This window comes from Lepidochelys kempii, chromosome 15 (assembly GCF_965140285.1).
Source record: "Lepidochelys kempii isolate rLepKem1 chromosome 15, rLepKem1.hap1, whole genome shotgun sequence".
Taxonomy (NCBI): domain Eukaryota; kingdom Metazoa; phylum Chordata; order Testudines; family Cheloniidae; genus Lepidochelys; species Lepidochelys kempii.
In genome coordinates, this window is record NC_136394.1 from 17,747,005 (window position 1) to 17,770,232 (window position 23,228).

Genomic DNA, 23,228 nt, shown 5'->3' on the forward strand with positions numbered 1-23,228 from the left:
AAATGCTTACAGATAAATGAGAACCAGTTCTGTTGTTCTCTGTAGAAGCTGGAGAGCCTTGTTGTTCTGCTTGATGGTAGTCAGAGTGCCCGTGTTTATTCTGTAATTTCTTCCTCCCACTGCAGGCCCCCCGTCTGAGAAAATAGAATGTGGGGGAGAGGAGGGACAGTGACTTCATGGTACAATTATGCAATCTGCTTGAGACCAGGTATCACAATATGTTAGTCTGCATCTGTGAAGCTGGCCAGGTGGTGGGGGGGACGCCAAGGGCCTCTGTACTGAGACTGCTGACCTTATCCTGCCTCTTCTGCGGCTGCTTTGATTGATGCACACTTGGGGGGTGGCCTGCCTAACAGTCCAGCTGGCTGATGTAGAACATGAGGAGAGGGGATAGCTCAGTGGTTTGAGCATTGGCCTGCTAAACCCACGGTTGTGAGTTCAATCCTTGAGGGGGCCATTTAGGGATCTGGGGCAAAAAAAAAAATAAAAATTGGGGATTGTGCCTGCTTTGAGCAGGGGGTTGGACTAGATGATCTCCTGAGGTCCCTTCCAACTCTGATATTCTATGTGACTGCTTCCACATCTACAGCCAGTTGTGCAGACCTGTTGTAACCGGGCTCACTCACCACTCTGGTGCCTCCTGCTGGCTGTCTTGGGAATTCACTCTGTGTGTTAGTGCACCCTCTTCAGGTCATGCCTTGCCGCATTCACTCCTGCTCTAGGACCCATGTCTCTCCAAGGACTGCAACCTCCTCTTCAGTTACACAGCCCTCCGGCCATGCCACACACTGTGCTCCCCCATTCTGGGGAACCTGAAGGCTGCTGTTCAGCCATTTCCCTTAGTGGCTACTGCAGCGAATTGTCTGGCCACTTCCTCGTGGCCCCAGCATCCTCTTTGCCCTTGCCTCAGAGCCACCACCTGCAAACCCCAGCAGCCATCCAGGAGCTGTCTCTCACTCCCCCAGTCCCTGCTAGCAGCACTGCTCTGTCCACCATGCTGGCCGTTCTCTCAGCCCTCCAGAGACACAGTCCTTCCTCCCTGGGCTCCCAGCAGAGAACTGAACTCCTGTTTTGGGGTTTTTGTGTATTCTGCATTCTAGGCAATAAAGTAGTGTCATGTTACAACCTTCCAGCAGGAAGGTTTATTATTGTATGTTGTGAAACAAAGAGTCCAAAATGCAGCCTGGTATCAGAAGGGCCTTTGTTTGTGGATGTCTCCCCTGACTGAGAGACAGTACATGAAGGCTTATGCGGTGAAATGTAAGTGTCTCCAAAGCCCTCCAGAATTATGAATTCAGCTTCACAGTCTCCCTGTGAGGTGAGTAAATAGTATCCCTATTTTACAGATGGAAAGATTGAGGCACAGATAGGTTAAGTGCCTGCGTAAACTTACACAGCAAATTAGTAGCAGGTTTTAGACTAGACCCCAGGAGTACAGACATCTAGTTCTTTGCTCTACCCACTGGACTTTAGTCCCTCCCTCCCTTTACTCTAATAATCTTATTGCCCTCCTTGACTTTGGCAGCAACAGGCTTTTATAGTCTTCCCTTACTTAGGAGTCCTACCTGCATTTTTCATTCTCCTGTAAACTGGAGAAAATATAGTAGAAAGTTTGATGCTACACAAAAAAACAGGGTCCTGTAAAGCTGTCAGGTGTGTGCCAGAAAGGATTATGAAGAGGCTTGGACTCTTTCCTAGAAATGGGATTTGCAGAGTGGAAATGTCACATCCCATAATCACTTTCATGTAGTGGACCGGCTGTTCCCTACCAAAATAACAAAAGCATCTGTTCAAAAATGCAATCTTGATTTTTCCTCAAATCCCAAAGGGTTGCATATACTCTAGAAAATGTTACCAATTGCTGAGAACACATGTCCACAAGAGACGCAGCTGACTGGGAGCTGGAAATGGCTTTAACTGCAATCTGTAGACAGGACTAAAGTCTGTACTGCCCTGCTTCAGAAACCCAAGATAGAATCCTGTAAGAACCAGTGTGGGTGAATTTACTCGTGTAGCAGGAAGACGAATAGTGTGTATGTCCCTGATCAAATAAAGTGTGGAGTGCTGTGGTTTGTAACTGACAAGAATTTTTCGAAGGCCACTGCAGCTGAATCCTAGTTGAGAATCTGAACAGAAATGAGACCTCTTTCCCTGCCTCTACCAGAGTAGCAATTCATTCTTTATTTATAGCCAGATATTTGCATGATAGGCAGGTACATGTCTATTAATCTGTCTCTTATCCCAGGGAGTCGCAACCTTTTTCTTTCTGAGCCTCCCTCCCATGCTATAAAAACTCCACAGCCCACCAGTGCCACACCAACCGTCTTTCTGCATACAAAAGCCAGGGCCAGCCTTAGAGGGTAGCAAGCAGGATAACTGCCTGGGCCCCACACCACAGGGTGCCCCACAAAACTAAGTTGCTCAGGCTTTGGCTTCAGACCCAGGTGGCAGGGCTCAGGGCCCCAGGCTTGAGCCCTGAACAGTGGCACTTTGGCTTTCTGCCCCGGGCTTCAGCAAGTGTAACACTGGCCCTGCTTAGTGGACTCCCCTGAAACCTGCTTGTGGCCCCCCCCAGGAGGCCCCGAACCCTTGGTTGAGAACCACTGTCTTATGCAACCTATAAAGGTTTCTACATTTAACACTTCCCTGTCTCAGAAGTGGACTATCTGACACCTCCCACATGTGACACAGAGTTTGAATGCAATGTGATATTATAAGCTGTTAGGGACAGGGCCCTTGCTATCTTCTTGCCTATCTGTAAAGCACTGATGGCACTGTAGTGTCATACACAGCGATAACAACATGGTTCACTACTTTTTTAGGATCCAAGTCTGTATTACCTTTGCCTGTCATACATCTAACATCAAATGTCCTAGACCTGTGAGCAGTCACCTTTTTAAAAATAATAAATGTAAGGCCTATAGCTCGATGCTCCAGAGGGGAAAAAGCTCTCTACTTCCTCTATGAAAAGTGCTGCTGAATAGATCTTCACTTGCATAGTCCAGCTACCCTCAATTCTCCTCACAACACTGAGGAAGAATCCCTCCATCAACCTAGCATGGTATACGCAGGTACTTAGGTTGGCTTAACTATGTCATGCAAGAGTGTGGATTTTTCACACCTCTAAGCAACATAGTTATGCCAACCTAATTTTCTAGTATAGACATGTTCTGAAACTCTCCAGCTGTCTTTCTACACTAACTTCTTGGTGTAGGTACAGGCCACTAGATTGGGGTTTAAAGACAGACATAGAAGACCAAGCTGGTGGGAGGATAAGGCAAGACATGCTAGAGACTTTGTGTTTTGGTCTCGGTGTGGCACAATCTGGGGCCTTATGTGCCCTGTATTTTCCATCTGTAAAACTGTAAGATGCTTTCCTCCCACTAAATAGTTTTAGCACTGTACTCTTTCACTTAATGTCTAACCCTGCCCTGGCAGGGGAGTGCAAAAGTTCTCATCCTATTATGTAATATGGTAGGATCTTCTGCTAATGCTGACAGTCTGGGATTTGGGGGAGACAGCGTCAAGGGCCGACGATGAAAGTTCCACTGCAGTCTTCAGCCCGTGATGCAACGTCTCAAAGAACTGAGTCACCAACATCAAAACAGCTTCAGATATTAGAATGAAGATATGTGAAAAATAGACATGTGAATGATGAGCTGAAATTGCTAACAACAAATACACACGCTTTTTAAATTTTTTTTTTTTTTTTTGGAAAAGCACTAGATATGAATCCTTCCATTGACTTCATGCTCTAGTTCGAAAGACTCCCACTGATCTCCATGGTCTCTGGAGCAGTCAGTTAGTGAAATGAATGTCGTATAGAGCTCTTGCTCAATGGGAAGATTCTATTCTGAGAAGCATCCTAAAGCTCAGACTTCTTCAGCCTAGAAATCCCTATGAGAAAAGGACATTGGGTTTCAGCTGGAAATCACACTATACTTTTGGGAGTGTTGCTGCTAATGCCAGGTCAGCAAGAAAGACCTCTACAAACAATGAAGAAAAACATTTTTTTGGGTAAATGTCCAAGTTCTGTGTGTGTTTCCGGTGTTGTCTGAAGGTTCAGGCCACACCTCATTTCATTCCAGTTGGTTGGTTTTGCTCTAACAGCTCAGTGAGTTCCAGAGATCTCTAATCAAGACACTGCACCTTGTTCTGCAGTTTGAGTCATCCCAGAATTTACTGGTAGAACTGAGGTTTGTAAAGAGGTCCCTGAGGGAGAATGAAAGGAGAGAGAGCTGGTGAGGTAGTCGTAAGTCCTGCCAACACTTTCAAACTTGTGATTTTAAAATTGGACATTTGAAGAAAATTGGGGGGGGGACGGGTTGTTTAAGACAGTTTGCTGAGCATCTGAAGCTTCTAGTGACTTCTATGGGAGCTGGAGGTGCCCATACCTCAAGTCAGGTCCCTAAAGTTGGGCATCCAAGCATGAAAACCTTGGCCCCCAAGATAGGTTTTTTTGACAGCAGTAGATCCTAATTGCACCCTCCTATGGCACTTCTTGAGCTAGCTGCAGTATGAGAAAGGCTTCTACAGATCTCTCAAATGGTAGCGTATTGAGATAGGATCAGGCTGCTGTTCCTGGAAGAGGCACTTTTAAAAACAAACAAACAACCCTACCCCCATGCAATATTCCCTGCCCTCACTCTGGAAAAATTACCAAAATTTCAAAGTGATGCCTCCTCCAGAAAAGGATAGGACAGCACAAGGTAATAGGTGAATTTCTGAGTTGGGCCTTAAGAATATTGTGTACCCTCAGTCTGTGCATGTGTATCTTACCTTTGCCCCTTCCTGCCCTTCATGTTAAGTCTTCTTTGTACGCTGTTCAAAACAAAGCAATGAAAATCATTGCCTTGAAGGGGAGGTAATAACACACCATTATGAAAAGTTAGAGGGAGTGTTCAGTGTTAACGTTATATCCTCCCCTCCACCCCCCAATATGAAATTTAGATGGGTGGAGGTTTGAGAAAGGGTTTCATTTAGTTAGCCTGTTCAGGGCCAGAACCGAGCGTGATATTTCAGTCTGTTTGCTCAGTCTGGAACTGGGAACAAACAGAAAGGTGAGACCTTTGCTATAAAGCTAGAATGTACATGGTAGCACTTGTATGGCCGAGAGGAAAAAGTAGTTTTTTGGGACTTCCAAGTTTTTGGTTGCAGGGCAAAGACTAGATTATCATTATCAACAGCTTGGATTCCCCCATGTGTGTTTGTTTAAAACTGTAGTAGATTGTGTGTCCTGTTTTCTCTATGGGGAATTTCATTCTGATTCTTGGTGCTTTTCCAAGGGAGCTGATATTTCCTGGGTGAGTAAATATAAAAGAAAACAAACTACATTGGATTGATCCCAAGCTGGTGAATCTGAGATTCTGAATGTGAGGAGTTACACAAACCTCAAGATGATAGGATGAGGGGACTCTCTTGTCTCTTCCTCCCTGCCCCCCCTTTAAAATAATTTTTTTTTGATACTGCCTGCAATGCTGGGACGACTGTGCAGCTAGACTGCTGCAGACTGCAGTTCCCTGTGTCTAATGTAGGTAAGGAAAACATGTTGGCACCTTTCTTTTGAACTGTGCTCAAACATGGTTCTTGCTAGAAATGAGCTAATAGCTTACCTTCTTTTATGTCTCCCCCTCGTCAGCTGGATTTCCTTTTGGAACTTACACCTTCAACAACTGCGCTTCTTTGCACATCCCTCTCTCTTACTAGCTACATGCTACTGCGGCCTCTTGCTATTCCCTGTGTCCACTGCACTACCTCATGCCAGAAGCTCTCTCTCTTGTGGGTGGGCAGAGCTCTCATGTTCCCAAACTCCTTCACCCTGCCTCCTTTTGGTTGACCTTGCTTGTCAGCCAAAGGTTGTCACCCAGTGCCTGCTGAGGACATCTTAAAGGGTCCATTCTCTTTAGCTAAGTGGAGGCTGCTGGCCCATTTGCAGATTTTTGCAAGTATTTCTTGCAGGTTTGCATGGTCCCGTGGACATCTCATGGACGGAGAGAATGTGAGGTTGGTGATGGCACTAATCCCAGGCCCCTTCAAAGGGTTTTAGTTATGTGATTCCCATTAATATCAACGGGAGTGGTTCAGCTAGAGTCCCAGGCGCCTGGAAATGTAGGCTTTAATAACCTCAGATTGAACTATCTGCTACAGAGAATATGAACTACACTTTGTCTTCATGAGTTAGGGATGAGTGACCAGGCACAAACCACTTGGTCCTTTGCTTCACTCTGACACTTGTCTGCTTCGTGATCATTCAGAACTTGTGAAAATGGAAAGTGTTCATACTGTCTGCTGCAGTATACTGGCTCAGAAAGGGCTTCTGGACAGTTCTGTCAGAACCATAGTTACTATACACAACTATATTGATGTCAACTGCTCATTCTGGGCCTCTGCCTGAATGAGAACTGCAGGATTTGGCCAATGAGTGGTGTAGTTATAGAAATCGCAGTAGAGTTTTGTTTATAGTAATTTCATTCTTCTAGAGATCATTCAGCTTAGTCAAATCTTACTTTCCAAAAGCCATTTCCCACTGCTGCATGATATTTTTGTTTCTTATTCTCACTGATCACTGGGGCAATTTTGATTTTAGGAACTGGATTGGAAGTGACTTGGTTTTGGGGTAAAAAAAATAAATTCCAAAGTTAGGAAAAAATTTCACAGCAGCGTTGAAGAGCCATTTGAGTGCAGGTAAAAAAGTTACGGCTTGTGGGTGTGTCAGTTAGAGACAATATTAATAATTAGAGTGACCTGGCTTCCGCATGAAAAATGCCTAGAGGAATTCATTCTGTCTTGGCAAAATGGAGATTTGGCTTGTGTACATTTCTGAAGCATGCATCTCTCTCTCTAGTAACTTATTTTACTAGAACTATCAAAGCCTGAGTGTTATACAAATTGATCTTAAGGGGCAGAAATTCTACTATAATATGCTTCACTGATTGACAGTAGTTTTCTTGCTGGTGTGATGCAAGTGTAGGTAGATGACATCTGCAGCTGTCATTCAAGTGGCGAGCAGTGGTGATATCTAATTAGCCCATTCAGTTACTTGTGGCACCCCTGAAAACACTGTTCTGGTGGGAGTCACTAGGTGGCACTGCTGCACATAGTTTTACAAGTTATTTGTTAGCATGAACACAGCTTTCAGTCTTTGAAGAAACGTTGACTGTTTGTGGGAGTTGTGGAAAAATAGCTGAGTTTGCTCTCTACCTAGGTCCCTTTAAGTAGAGGCCATTCTTGTGGCAGAGTTGCACCCTGGGAATCTGACACTGATATTCAGACTCAGATTTCTGAAAAAGATTGCTTGTCATTGTTGACCACCTCTGTTCCAGGACTGGTGTAACTAAATCAAATTACATGGAGAAGACACCCACACTCTGTATCTCTCATTTTTCTCCTGCAATGGGAAACCCACCCCCTCATGTCTCTGAAATTTGTGGCAGTTTGGCAGACGGGCAGCTATTGTACATTAATTTAGTTCTCTGTTTCTTTAACATTTTATCTCCTTTTCCAATGCCACTTAAGCACTGAGGTATGACCAGTATACCTTGTATTAGGCTCTTGTTCTGTGGTAGCATTAACAGCATGGAGCAATCCTACATCTTCAGAATGCATGACAGCCAATTGGGAGGATCCCTCTAGTCCAGACAGTGTTATTAGAGTGGCTTATTCAAGACAGCAGGGCGTTAGATTTGATCTGTCTCATATTACACAAAACTGTATCCAGTTGTGGAGTCCATATGAATCCTTACACCTGTGTCTACAACTCAAAACAAAGGCCTCAACCTCCTCATTCCTCTTGGGCCAAAAGTCAGTCAGCCACTCTTGAGCAACCCAGAATAAGACCTTGTACATGTATGATAGAGAAAGGTGGATTTTTTTTTGCTTTGTTTTTTTAAGTAAGGGAAGAGATTTCTGCTTCCAAGGCGTCTCTATAAAGTGAAATAGGGAAATACATCGTCATGGAGTCTTAGGACACTGCCATCGCAACCACCATACTTCTACCCAAGAAACATGGAACAAAACTCCTTTTTGAGTCCTGATACTACCATTTGTAGAAGACCGCACTCACCCCTGGATTGCCTCCTCACAGCTGGGTATGGCCTAGTAGGTTCTCCTTTTCTAGCACTCTCTACCAACAGCCGTTCCGGTCCTGCAACGCTATGTCTCTTTTCTCATGACTCAGCCCTTTGCCCGGGACATGTTCAATGCCACCCCTTCCAGAGGTCTCCATATTGGAAGAGAAGGTTCAAGGTCTGGAGCAACAGGTATCGACCCTGTGTTGCATAAGAGAAACTGAAGATTTCCTGGACAGACGTCAGGATATGCTTCTACGGGCACAAGGTTCTGAAGATTCAGAGCAGGCTGCACATCGGGGACAGGAGGATGGTGAAGAAATTTGGCATCATGTGACCTCCAGAAGAAAAAAGGGGAACGTCCATGTACCAGCAACGCAGATACAGGTAAGTAACCATTTTCATGTTCTCTCCACAGGTACTAATGCGGAGAGTGGACCAGATGATACGTCTGAGGGAAGGGAGCAGAAGGAGACTCCGCCAACTGGAAGGCATGAGATGCACTGTCCTAGGGTTGGGGGTTCCACGACCACTGCTCCCAAGAGAAGGAGCCGGGTGGCGGTGGTCGGGGACTCTCTCCTCAGGGGGACTAAGTCATCTATCTGCCGCCCCGACCAGGAAAACCGAGAAGTCTGCTGCTTGCCAGGAGCTAAGATTCGCGATGTGACGGAGAGACTGCCGAGACTCATCAAGCCCTCGGATTGCTATCCCTTCCTGCTTCTCCACGTGGGCACCAATGATACTGCCAAGAATGACCTTGAGCAGATCACTGCAGACTACGTGGCTCTGGGAAGAAGGATAAAGGAGTTTGAGGCGCAAGTGGTCTTCTCATCCATCCTCCCTGTCGAAGGAAAAGGCCTGGGTAGAGATCGTCGAATCGTGAAGTCAACGAATCGCTACGCAGGTGGTGTAGGAGAGAAGACTTTGGATTCTTTGACCATGGGATGGTGTTCCAAGAAGGAGGAGTGCTAGGCAGAGACGGGCTCCACCTAATGAAGAGAGGGAAGAGCATCTTTGCAAGCAGGCTGACTAACCTAGTGAGGAGGGCTTTAAACTAGGTTCACGGGGGGAAAGGAGACCAAAGCCCTGAGGTAAGTGGGGAAGTGGGATACCGGGAGAAAGCACAAGCAGGAGTGCATGAGAGGGGAGGGCTCCTGCCTCATACTGAGAAAGAGGGGCGATTAGTGGGTTATCTCAAGTGCCTATACACAAATGCACGAATCCTGGGAAACAAGCAGGGAGAACTGGAAGTTCTGGCAAAGTCAAGGAATTATGATGTGATTGGAATAACAGAGACTTGGTGGGATAACTCACATGACTGGAGTACTGTCATGGATGGATATAAGCTGTTCAGGAAGGACAGGCAGGGCAGAAAAGGTGGGGGAGTTGCACTGTATGTAAGAGAGCGGTATGACTGCTCAGAGCTCAAGTATGAAACTGCAGAAAAACCTGAGAGTCTCTGGATTAAGTTTAAAAGTGTGAGCAACAAGGGTGATGTTGTGGTGGGAGTCTACTATAGACCATCGGATCAGGGGGATGAGGTGGACGAGGCTTTCTTCCAGCAACTCGCAGAAGTTACTAGATTGCACGCCCTGGTTCTCATGGGAGACTTCAATCACCCTGATATCTGCTGGGAGAGCAATACAGCGGTGCACAGACAATCCAGGAAGTTTTTGGAAAATGTAGGGGACAATTTCCTGGTTCAAGTACTGGAGGAACCAACTATGGGCAGACCTCTTCTTGACCTGCTGCTCACAGACTGGGAAAAATTAGTAGGGGAAGCAAAAGTGGATGGGAACCTGGGAGGCAGTGACCATGAGATGGTCAAGTTCAGGATCCTGACAGAAGGAAGAAAGGAAAGCAGTAGAATATGGACCCTGGACTTCAGAAAAGCAGACTTTGACTCCCTCAGGGAACTGATGGGCAAGATCCCCTGGGAGAATAACATGAGGGGGAAAGGAGCCCAGGAGAGCTGGCTGTATTTTAAAGAATCCTTATTGAGGTTACAGGGACAAACCATCCCGATGTGTAGAAAGAATAGTAAATATGGCAGGTGACCAGCTTGGCTTAACAGTGAATCCTTGCTGATCTTAAATACAAAAAAGAAGCTTACAAGAAGTGGAAGATTGGACAAATGACCAGGGATGAGTATAAAAATATTGCTCGGGCATGCAGGAGGGAAATCAGGAAGGCCAAATCACACCTGGAGTTGCAGCTAGCAAGAGATGTTAAGAGTAACAAGAAGGGTTTCTTCAGGTATGTTAGCAACAAGAAGAAAGTCAAGGAAAGTGTGGGCCCCTTACTGAATGAGGGAGGCAACCTAGTGACAGAGGATGTGGAAAAAGCTAATGTATTCAATGCTTTTTTTGCCTCTGTCTTCACGAACAAGGTCAGCTCCCAGACTACTGCACTGGGCAGCACAGCATGGGGAGGAGGTGACCAGCCCTCTGTGGAGAAAGAAGTGGTTCGGGATGATTTAGAAAAGCTGGACATGCACAAGTCCATGAGGCCGGATCTGTTGCATCCGAGAGTGCTAAAGGAGTTGGCAGATGTGATTGCAGAGCCATTCTTTGAAAACTTATCTTTGAAAACTCCTGGCGATCGGGGGGAAGTCCCAGACGACTGGAAAAAGGCTAATGTAGTGCCCATCTTTAAAAAAGGGAAGAAGGAGGATCCTGGGAACTACAGGCCAGTCAGCCTCACCTCAGTCCCTGGAAAAATCATGGAGCAGGTCCTCAAGGAATCAATTCTGAAGCACTTAGAGGAGAGAAAAGTGATCAGGAACAGTCAGCATGGATTCACCAAGGGCAAGTCATGCTTGACTAATCTAATTGCCTTCTGTGATGAGATAACTGGCTCTGTGGATGAAGGGAAAGCAGTGGACGTGTTGTTCCTTGACTTTAGCAAAGCTTTTGACACGGTCTCCCACAGTATTCTTGCCAGCAAGTTAAAGAAGTATGGGCTGGATGAATGGACTATAAGGTGGATAGAAAGCTGGCTAGATTGTCAGGCTCAACTGGTAGTGATCAATGGCTCCGTGTCTAGTTGGCAGCTGGTGTCAAGTGGAATGCCCCAAGGGTCAGTCCTGGGGCCGGTTTTGTTCAATATCTTCATAAATGATCTGGAGGATGGTGTGGATTGCACCCTCAGCAAGTTTGCAGATGACACTAAACTGGGAGGAGAGGTAGATACACTGGAGGGTAGGGATAGGATACAGAGGGACCTAGACAAATTGGAGGATTGGGCCAAAAGAAATCTGATGAGATTCAACAAAGACAAGTGCAGAGTCCTGCACTTAGGACGGAAGAATCCAATGCACCGCTACAGACTAGGGACCGAATGGCTTTGCAGCAGTTCTGCAGAAAAGGACCTAGGGGTTACAGCAGACGAGAAGCTGGATATGAGTCAACAGTGTGCCCTTGTTGCCAAGAAGGCCAATGGCATTTTGGGCTGTATAAGTAGGGGCATTGCCAGCAGATCGAGGGACCTGATCGTTCCCCTCTATTCGACCCTGGTGAGGCCTCATATGGAGTACTGTGTCCAGTTTTGGGCCCCACACTACAAGAAGGATGTGGAAAAATTGGAGAGAGTCCAGCGGAGGGCAACAAGAATGATTAGGGGACTGTGGAACACATGACTTATGAGGAGAGGCTGAGGGAACTGGGGATGTTTAGTCTGCGGAAGAGAAGAATGAGGGGGGATTTGATAGCTGCTTTCAACTACCTGAAAGGGGGTTCCAAAGAGGATGGATCTAGACTGTTCTCAGTGGTAGCGGATGACAGAACAAGGAGTAATGGTCTCAAGTTGCAGTGGGGGAGATTTAGGTTGGATATTAGGAAAACTTTTTCACTAGGAGGGTGGTGAAGCACTGGAATGCGTTACCTAGGGAGGTGGTGGAATCTCCTTCCTTAGAAGTTTTTAAGGTCAGGCTTGACAAAGCCCTGTCTGGGATGATTTAATTGGGGATCGGTCCTGCTTTGAGCAGGGGGTTGGACTAGATGACCTCCTGAGGTCCCTTCCAACCCTGATATTCTATGATTCTAGGAACAGAAAGCCCAACAGAAACATCAGATCCCTCCATCTGGTCTGCTGCCCTCAGTTATGGGCCCAGTGTTCCGTACACTCCTTCAGGGCTGTCAAAAGTCTTTACCCCCTTACGTCAGGGGTTTCACACTGCCTTCTCTGGGTGGCAGGTAGGGGAACGGAGGCCTCCCCTCTACATTGAGTTCTAGTCCAGGGACTCCAGGAAAGAGCATTGGGGTTCACTCCACCAGACTCCTTGCTGCTACCTTCCTACCAAGCCTTTTCTTGGGCTTTTTCTTCACCCTTCAGGGGACTTCTTTGTTCCCTACATGGCTCTTCACTTGCTACTACCAGGAAAGTGGCTACAGAGTTTCTCCCTGCAGGCCCCTTCTTCACTAAACTTCCTCTGCTTATAGCACCACAAAGCTCCTGCCCAGCTGGGTTTCATCATTAATTAGGCCTGGCAGACCTTCCAGGTGCACCCAGGTGGGTTAATTGGCCTCTCCAGCCCACATTTATACTTTCATCACCTGTGTGGGATAGCTGTCTGAGTTTGGGAGGTAAGCAGGGTAATACCTGACCACTGTGAACTGGGAATTGGCCATTCAATGAAGTTTTAAAAACCATGAGAGTCCTAGCCAGACTGGGAGCACTTACAAGCAGTGAACAACTCATGACATTTTGGTAGCCTCCTTTGTGATTGTGATCAGTGGTGCTCTACATCTCTATTAAGGTATGGGGTATCTTCCCATTCTCCTTTTCCCTGTCCTCCTTTCAATTCTCTCTCTATTTACAGGATCTCCAGTAACTGGAGCCTAGAAACCATAAAACCATTCACTGACCCCTGATGCCCTTCCTCTTCTCCTCACCTCATCCCTTGGAACCTTCATCTGTCTGAGTAGGTCATTCAGTTCCATGTACTGGTGGGGATAAGCACTCCCAATTGCGACCTTTCCATTCTCATTGTGTTAAGGTGTCTTTTGATGGCTCTTCGTTGCAATAGCACTCCTTCTGTATAAGATTCTTCATGAGAACTCAGAAGACTGATGTGAGAGCCGCCTGTCCAATCTCTGACCAGCTGTTAAAATATTATGAGATGCAAAAGATTAGCCTTCCCCATGATTTATCTGGGTGATGCTGCATATTTTACCACTTTTAAAAAATTCCTATAATTTGGAAAGATTAAAAATAAAATGTGTCAAACAAATTATCTGCCTAAATGCATGTTTCTGCAAGTCTATGACACTATAAATTGGTAAATGTGGTGAACATCTTAAAAGATGATATTCAGCCTCTGTAACAGATGACTCAAATTCACTGAATGGTTTGTCAATCATTCAGTTGTGGATTATAAATTCATCAGTCCTGTTTCTTCTTCAGGAATCTTTTTTTCTCAGCTCTGTCTTGTATATCCTTTCTCTGGTTGTCCTTCTTCTGGGATAAAGTTTTGAATCCAAACTCTCAAGCTGTAATAAATAAATGATTGCACCATTGAGGTGACTGTTCTAGCCTAATTTTGCAATTTTCAGTATACAATTCACCCACCCTTGCTCTCTCTGAGAGAAGCATTTTACCTGCTGGCATTCAGCAGTCTTCCAGTTAGATATTGGAGCCAACTGGCAATCATCTGGTGGTTCTGGGAATCAAAAGAAATCTATTTGGACATCTGCTTTTGAATCTGAGATTTCACTGATGGGTTTTTTTACTAAGGAGATACATAATCCACCTAGAATGGCACCTGGAAGCCAAAACTAAGGACAGAAAAAGAGATGAACTTGTCAAAAGTGTTGGATGGACTGTATTGGACTGAAAGTCCTGGATCTGTTGAACTGTTATAGCATAAGTAACAGTGTGTAAGGCTCCCGCTGCCACGTTTTTGGGGTCAGAAGACACCTGTGAACCAGGCCATCTGGTAGTGGCGGTTCTAGTGATGACCAAGTTGTTCAGCAGAACCTGGACGGAGACCATTAGCTCACTTCACATAGACACACAGCAACTTCCAGTCACCGTGAGCTCGAGTAGACTTAAGCCCCAAGATAAACTCTATTTGCCTCTAGCAATTTTCATACAAGTTTCATATAAATTTAAATAAAAGATAAATTCATATCGGGGCTCTACTAAAGAATGTCCAACTCAGGTGACAATTGTAGAACAATCCAGTGGTTGGGATGTAAGAAGAATTAATTTTTTTCCCAAATCAACACATGATCTTTCCCATGTAAATAACTTTACAGTAATAAAAGATCAAACAGAAGACCAGGCCTTCTAATATAGAACATAGAAGCCCTCTTCCATTCCCCAACCAAGGAAACCATACTATACACTCTGTTGCCTTGTCATCACTAGGGAAAAAGGTGTGTTCTTAATTTGAATTAGCTAATTTGAGTTAAACTCATAATGAAGACAAGGCAGTTTGTAGCTCTCAAACAGGTTATCAGGTCAAATTAGAGCAGTGGTGGGCAACCTGCAGCCCATCAGGGTACTCTGATTACGGGCCGCAAGACATTTTGACATGCTGGCCGCCGCTTCCCACAGCTCCCATTGGCCGGGAATGGTGAACCACATCCACTGTGAGCTGTGGGGGGGCGTGCCCGTGGATGGTCAACATCAGCAAAATGTCTCGTGGCCCACAGTCAGATTACCCTGGTGGGCCGCATGCGGCCCGCGGGCCACAGGTTGCACACCACTTATTAAGAGACTATCAGAGCATAGGCTTTAACTCTACTAGGCTCTCCCATAGTTTCTAACTCTACCTGTTAACCTGCATGTGAACTGCCCTGTCTTCAGTAGGATTTTACCTCAAATTAGCTAACTTAAGTTAAGAATGCACCCCCCCAAGTGAAGACAAGGCCTGCATGTGTATTCAGGAATTGTAGTTTCTTTACTATTTGAGTATGAAACACAGTGTTTAACAGTGAATTATAGTCTCCTGATAACATGGAATTGTGAATAATTTAATTTCCATAGATAAACTAATTACTTGGGACTTGATGCTTTAACCTAACTCATGCCCCTAAAACACAAAAATGGCCTGTTGCTTATTTCATTAGACCTAGGATAGCAACAGATTTTGACTGATATTTAAATCTGGCCATGCAGTATTTTAATTCCAGCATAAAACAGTCTCTATCTATCTCATCCCCCACCTGCCACCCCTACTCCCCTCTGCCAAAAAAATGGAAAGCATCTGCAGAAAATCACTTATTCATGTCCTAGAAATCTGCAAATGAGAGCAAATCTGGCCACTGTTTGAGGACATTTAATAATTTTTGAGTTTCAAAGCAATTCTTTTTAAATTTCAATGAACCAAGGGAGGGAGAAAGAGAATAAAAATCTGGACTGTTTTGACCTCATGGCTATATACAGACTTGTCTGTTGTTCTGCCAAGCTCCTTTTGTGTTTTAACAGATAACAGACCAAGATGACTAATCATTTTAAATTTAAAAAAATCCAACTAACACTGGTGAACACATGGCTCCTAGACAGGGGCTGGTGACCTAATTATTTATGGACTTTCTTCCTTTAAAGAATATTGCCCAAGGAAGAGGTGAGATTTACTTTCCCCGTGTCTATGGAGGAATCTTGCAGGAAAGTTCTGTGAGAGAGAAGTCTCTTCACCTTCTCTCAGTCACAAACTCTGATGCTATGAAAGCTTTTGCCATCTGAGACTTGTGTCTCTTAAAGAAAGGGAGACTGTGCATGCAACATACACTTCCAAAAAGTGATCATATGTGTTAAATATTAATGCTCCAAATGGTGAATGTAAAAGATTGACTTTTTAAAAGCTTTATGAATTTTCATTTCCTAAGGGATGTTCTATGCCAATCAACTGAAGATGGATACTTTTAAAATAGCAGATGTAACAGGCCTAGACCTCTGAGTACTATCTCCTTAGTTTACAGCACTAACATACATCCATTTTTAAAAAGGTGATTTTTAATTTTAATTTGCTTTTTATTTGTCTGTCTGTTTTCCCCCCAGGTATATTATTCCTGTGGTGCAGTATTGGAATCCATGGAAAGAGGTCTTATTTTATCACCAGGTTTTCCAAATAACTACTACCCAGGGACACACTGTGTTTGGCAGTTTTTCATTCCTGTTAGAACCCATCTTATCCTGGAAATTCTTGACTTTGATGTATTTGGGAGCTCAAATGAAACTCCAGACCCTTGGGATGGCTTTTTTTCTTCTTCTAAAGGAAAAAATAAGAAGATGTTTCCTACTGAAGCAAACTCTGATCTTCCCATCACTCTCGCTACAACAAAATCCTCTGTTCTGGCTGGGATGTCAAAGGCAACCCAGAAACATAGCAGCCCAGGAGCTCAGTTAAAGGGTCTTGCTAACCGCTACGATGGATTCCCAGTAACTACCTCCAAAAAAGAAGAATACAAACAAACATCTGAAGAAAAACAGTTCAGACTGATGGAAGAACCCAAAGAAATAGCTAAGGCTCGGTCAGATGGACTGCCATTCACCGTGGCTGGCAATACCACTACGCTGCGGCAAAACATCAGTGGCCTAGAGATGAACAGAGATTTGAAAGGGAAAGTCCTGCTTGCCCACCTCACTGCTAGAAGGACAGATGAGGTCATTGGAGAGAGTCAGACTCTCTCCACAGCAGCCTTACCAAGAGAAAGCTCCACCACCCAGCAGTCTTCAGTGGATGTGTGTCCCCATGATGTCTTGTATGTTTCCGACCTCATCACATTTTCCTCTCGCTTCTGTGGGAGAAACTTGCCTTTAAACAAGACCATGGTTTTCAGTTCATTTCTGGAGATGGTGGAGGTTATTATGGAGCTGATCACTACCACAGATCGTGGGCGGGGCTTTGCGATGCTCTTTGAATACAGGAACATCACAGAACCTAAGGTCATGGATGTGGTGAAGCAGGATGGAAAGGAAAACACAATGATGCTGGCAATAATAACTGGAATTGTCTTCTTTGCACTTGTTCTTCTGTCTACCCTCTGCATAACTTGCAGGTAAGATATTTTTAATGATCTAAGCTCCTGAAACTGAGCCTGCCATGAAATCTGGGGTATAACTGAAAAGGAATGGTGAAAAGGACAGTGAGGGGTGGGGTTTTTTTGTTACTTTATTTAATTCAGAACCAAACCTGATTAGATAAATTGTCTACCAGAATAAAATCTGTCTAAATTCCACTTGGATGTATTTGTTAATACTACATATAATTTACTATTACTACTTGGTAGTATGGTATATCTCAAAAAACTGATGGTCTTGGCTTTCGATTCTTTTGGCAGCTGTCTTGCAGTGTCTGTTTTGATACCTGAGCAGTTAGCATGTGAGTTCATCAATACTGGGCAGGAGAAGACCAGAATCAGAAATTTAACCTAAACTTCCCACTTGGTCTTGCTGATACTTGCTCATATGAGCCCAAAACCAACTGCCATTTTAACCTGCAGTTTTGTCCATTTGTTCCCTCTTCACATGCTTTCCATTATCTTTTTCTCAAAGAAAAGCCAGGGGGATGGAGGCTTTCTTGAGTATTCATCTGTACAGCGGTAATGCCTTTTGAGCCCCAGTCAGGGACCAGGACTCCATTGTGCTAGGCACCTGTACAGACACACAACAAAATGCCAGTCCCTTCCCCCAAGAATGTCCAATCCAAGTACCCTCAGCATGCCTATAGTTTATCTGTTTCTTGCTTAGTGTTTCTATATTTTAGTGATAACCATCACTAATGCTTTACAGAGGCACTAATCATGATAAAGTTACTTCTTGGAATTAAGATGCCGTTACTTATATTAAATCATTTTCCCCTTCTCTGTCACTTTGCATCCAAGAGTCTGAAAATGCTCTTCAAACATTTAATTCTAACACTTCCTATGAGGCAAGTAGGTCTCAATATACACATTTTACAGGTAGCGAAATTGGGGAACAGACATTAAGAGCCAGATTGTGTCACTTAGTCATCTTGATTAAGACTTTACACCAAGAGTAAGTCCATTGGCACCGAAACTATTTGTAACATAAGGAACTACTAAAGATGAGTACTCACAATCTGTCCCTAAACAACTTGCCTAGGTGAGTCAGTAGCCACACTGGGGATAAATTCAGGATTTCCAGCTTCCAGTTCCCTGCTTTAACCAACAGTTCAAAAATTCTAGAGCTGGCTGAGAACTAAAGCATACCTAGGACATCTTTATCAGTGGATGTTTTTAATTTCCCTGTTCCATTATCTCTTTTTTATGCTTAGATTAATGTTGCACCCTGAGCAGCTGAGTGTTTAGGAATGGTGACTATCTTAAGGGGCACCAAAGTCAGAATGAACCTCAGTAAATTTCAGAGTTCTACTTGCGTGACTGCTCTCTGGATGGGACAGCAAGGACTGTAACAAGTATAAGAAACTACGATAGAACCTCAACCTTTACGAACACCAATTTTATAAATGACCTTATACAAATCATTTTTCCCTGATTGGGGGGTGGGAAAAGCCACAACAAAGGTAATATTGATGACGAGCAAGTCGATTTGCCTTCACATTCTGATGCTTCCAGTGCATTGATAATTGCTTTGCAGTGGTTTGAAGGGTAAGAAAAAATGCAAAACAGGGCAGCATACTGCAACTTAGGCTCTGAACCTACTATAATTTTGAGATGTTGTTTTATGAACTATGATTTTTATAAACTCCTCAATCTCCAATTAATGAGTAAAATAGGGATTCTCTTGTATAACTCTATATCAGCAGTTCTCAAACTGTGGGTTGGGACCCCAAAGTGGGTCGCGACTGCGTTTTAATGGGGTGGCATTAGACTTGCTTGGGTGGAAGCTGAAGCCTGAGCCCTAGCATCCAGAGCTGAAGCCGAAGCCCAAGTCCAGTCTGAGCACTGACTGATGTGGCAATCTATGTAAAAACCAGTTATGTGCTAGATTCTAAATATTTTTTATTTTTAAGGTCTTGCCAATTTTTTTTTGTAAATGCTTCCTGTACTATAGTAGCAGTTATGGGCTAATCCTGCTCATATTGGTCCAGATTCTAATACTCTCTCATGTTGAGTAGGATGTTACTTCTCAAATACTCCCAGGAATTTCGTGGAACTTCTCATGGCACAAAGTGATACCCAACACAAATGGGGGTGTTGCAAACCATGAATTTGGCTTTAGCCCACTTAAAAACACCAAGCCCATTTTGAAATGCAACCTTACTTTTAAAAGGTTCAGTTGCTACAGATATTGTTTTGCTGATAAGAGGCAGGATTTGTTTTAATTGGCTTTTACAACCGGGATGTTTTTAAAATGGGGAACTAGTTGGGTGTTAACACATGAACTAGGGTTGCAGGAAATGATTATCCCTGGTAGCTTGACTCCTGGATCTTAGCATTGGTGTGGTTTCAGGAAAAATTACCTGCTTTCAGTTAGGCTGCATGTTTGTATTGTGGGTTTGTTTTTTTTTAAAAGGCCATTTCCTATCCCGCTTTCATGTGCAAGCCTCCCTGTCTTTCCAGGGATAGGTTATTTTGGGCATATGTTGATTTCGTGCCAAACTTGTATGCATGAGTGAAACATGATGCTAGCGAAAGTGAGGGCCCCACTGTGCTGAGTAAGCCAGTTTATATAGTATTGGCAGATGCTATGTTAGGTTTTTTTCTTGCTGTTCTGTTTATGCACCTCCAGGCTATTAGTCTGGGACCTCTTTTGATAAGAGCTTGCCAATGCTACTCAACTGTGTTGGTTTATGCAGACTAGGAGTAAAATTGTATGATATCCATTAAGCACATCAAAAATTTGCCTCAGAATAAGACCACCAAACTCACTTCTAATTTTGTGTGGCCTAAATAAGGATTTGAATTCAGAGATGCATTAGCCCCCTCTTGTCCTCCTTGCAGGTAACGTTAATTAGTCAAATCTATGAGAGAGGAACTGGCTTCAGATCGAGGATGGTAGAATAAGGAAGGAGAATGCCCACACTGTAAAGTTTGGGGAAAGGTCAGATCTGGATCCATTACAAAGGCAGGTTTGAAATTCAGAGTCCTACTTGGGCCCATTACAGGGAGAAGTGCCTGCTTTGAAGTACAGATTATAGGGCTTTGATCTGAGATTTCAGTTCAGGCCTATCTTCTATAATGAAGCTGGCCACAGCATCACATCAAGGGTTCTGGAACAATTTGTATAGTGGGGGTGCTGAGAGTCACTGAACTCAACTGTAAACCCTGCATATGATGAAGACCACTACAAGCCAAAACCCCTTGTTCCAGCACCTATACACTACATAGAGCATAAGAAGTTCAAAATTAAGGACAAAGGGGGTACTTGCTGAAACAGCAGGATTGTCCAGTGGAGCCCATGATGGCATATCCTGTCCCCTGAGAACATCCCGTTAGTCAGAGAGTACTCTAAGAGGAAGGAAGATTCTCTAATGAGGCAGTACATTCAGCAACAGGTCCAGTTCTCTGAGGAATAACACTTGCTCTGACTGGAATGTGCTGTTGCAGAGGAAACCTCAACAGAAGATACTAATAATAACCTTCAGACAGTTTACTAAACTTGTCTGCCACCTCCATTTCTCTCCACTCCACCTGCTCCTCTGGTATCTGAGCAAGTTGAAGCTTAGCTGTGTTATGCTTCCCCCACCCCACCCTTTTTTTTTTAAGTTGCCACTGTTGCTCTGCTAGAAGTAGCAGGCTCTGCCTCACCAGTGATAGAAATGGCACAGGACAGGCTTGGCACCCAGCACCATCTAATAAATGGAGTCATCAGCAATGCCTGCCCAGGTTTATTCCGTTGAGCCAGAGTGAAGCTTTCTGGGGAGACTCCAAGTTTCTGCTACACTGTTGCTTTTGTTTAGTGTTTGGGGAGGGAATGAAAGCATCAGTTGTTAGATGGCCAATAATTCTAATTACTTTTGGCCATGAGGCCTGGCTTGAGTAGCAGGGGGTTTTATTTTCTTTCCCAAGCCCCAAGAATAAGAGACATGTTCACCTTATTTAATTTTAATCATGCCCAGTGCCATCAGACTTTTGCTCGATGGTTGCAACTCATGGGGGAAGAGACATTTCACATCTGTGCACCCTGCCAAGGAACGGATTCTTATGATAACCCTTCAGTTTACAACCATTTCACGTGAAGGGAAGCCTCTTATTTCCAAACACACACACCCCATATACATTAATTTAAAAGTTAATATCCTCCCTGTATTTCCACGTGGTGGGCAGAAATGATGAAGCAATGTTTCATCCAACACAAGACCCAAATAATAGTGACTGGGCAGGATATAGAGCAGGACTGACCAACTGGTTGCCAGGTGGCAATTCTTACTGCTGTAATACATTTCTGGGGAATCTGACTGACCTCTGAAAGTGTGCTAAAACCAGAATGGTTATCTGCTAATTGCTGCAGCTCTACACTGCGTACTATACAGAATCCAAGAAGCCCCTCTCTCCTTGCCTGCATGCCTCAATGCCCTCCATCTTTGTTTAGCCCATAGCTCTACACATTGGTTCTTTCCACTTAAATGGAGCTGTTGCTACTTCAGCAAAGTCTTGCTGGAAAAAATTTGCCTTTGTCAAAAGTTTCTACAGAAAATTTCAATTTTTCAGAAAAAACAACAACCCACCCCCAATTTTTCAGCTAAAAGCTTTGATTCAGAAAGGTCATTGTGGTGCCTCACATGAGCTGAAGTGTGGGGGCATGAGGCGCCCGTTCTCCTCTGTGGATGGGACTGCCTGGCCAGACTAAATCTCCCATGATACACCATGGTCTCCCTGTATACTGAGCTGCTGCAACGCATCATGGGAGTCGTAATCTCACTGGATACCCAGGCCCAAGGGCAGGTATAAGGATCTGTGGGTTTAGTTTAGTCAAAAACACTCCAAGTAATGTAATCCTGATTACCCTAACCAGACTGGGTTGTTCATGGTTGTAAAGGGGTGGACTCACTGCTAGAGCATCTCCTTGGGGCTGGGTTTGGCGCAGCATCTCTCTCCTGTTGCGTGACTCTTGCCAATAGTGGCAGCGGTCCGACAGTCATCTGCCTTTCCTCTTGACTTGGCCCTCCACCCAGGTAACATTTAGTCCTACCCTGACCAGGGTAAATAAAGAGTCCAATAAACTAAATTCTCCACCCTTATCTGAGCTCATGCCTCAGCAGGTTCATCACCCCTTCCCCAGGTTCTGTAAGGTTGTCTGCCACTCTAGTGCAGACCAACACCGCTCAGGGCTTTTTCCCCTGGTGGCCTGGCTCCAAATTCTACAGTCTGTCTCCCCTTTTGTCAGGGGGTTTCCACATCACCTTTCTCAGTGGTCAGTAGGGAAACCCAGGCTTTCCCCCTACTCTAAGTTCTAGTCCAGGGACCCTGTGATCAGCAGGTAAAATCTGTTTCTTAGACTTCTCACTGTCTCCCTGGACTTCTTCCTACCTTGGCCTTCCTTCAGACCCTTTCTCTCATCTCTTCCCTAGGTTTACAGTACATCTGCTTCTCTCTAAGTGCTTCCTTTGCTCGCCAGCAGCTAGAAAGGGACTGCAGAGCTCTCACTCTCTGTCTCCCTAAAGTCCCTGTGTGCTCCAGGCTTCCTTTCTTTATACAAATCACCCATCTCCTTATCCAGCTGGTACTGATCTTTAATTGGGCCTCATCCACCCCACCCTCCAGGAATGACCCGTGGGTTGATTGGCCTCTCTGTCGCACATTAACCCTTTCATCACATGGTGTGGAGTAAACACCCCATCACACTGGCCCAAGTTCATGGTTATAGAAGGGTGTCCCAAGTTTTGAATTTTGAAGGTGAATGTTTCTTCACACTCTTCCTTCACCCCAGTCTCCAGCATGTCCAGAGAGAGATATTCCAATCTATACCTAGTGAAGACAAGTTCATTCTTCTGGGAGGCTTTAATGCCAGAGTTGGAAAAGATAGTGAGGCTTGGAGTGATGTAATAAAGACCAATGGAGTCAGAAAAATGAACAATGGTCTCCTCCTACTCTGCAAGTGTGCTACTCATGAGCTCGTTGTCACCAACCCAACCTTCAGCTATGCTAACAAATACAAAACTTCTTTGATGCATGCAAGATGAAAGCACTGGCACCTGATTGACTGTGTTACTATACAGCAAAAGGACATTAAGATCACCAGAGCCATGCCAAGGGGCAAAGAGTTGGACTGACCACAGGATGATCAGAG

General features: G+C 44.5%; 1 protein-coding gene across 4 annotated transcripts in view; it reads left to right on the forward strand.

Moving 5' to 3' along the window:
• The window catches only part of LOC140898940 (uncharacterized), an 82,081-nt gene that overhangs the window by 17,888 nt on the left and 40,965 nt on the right, over positions 1 to 23,228 (forward strand). For all 4 annotated transcript variants that reach the window (XM_073313563.1, XM_073313560.2, XM_073313562.2 and 1 more), the window contains exon 2: positions 16,071 to 17,071. In XM_073313563.1, the coding sequence (XP_073169664.1) occupies positions 16,071 to 17,071 (1,001 nt within the window). The remainder of the gene's footprint in view (positions 1 to 16,070; positions 17,072 to 23,228) is intronic.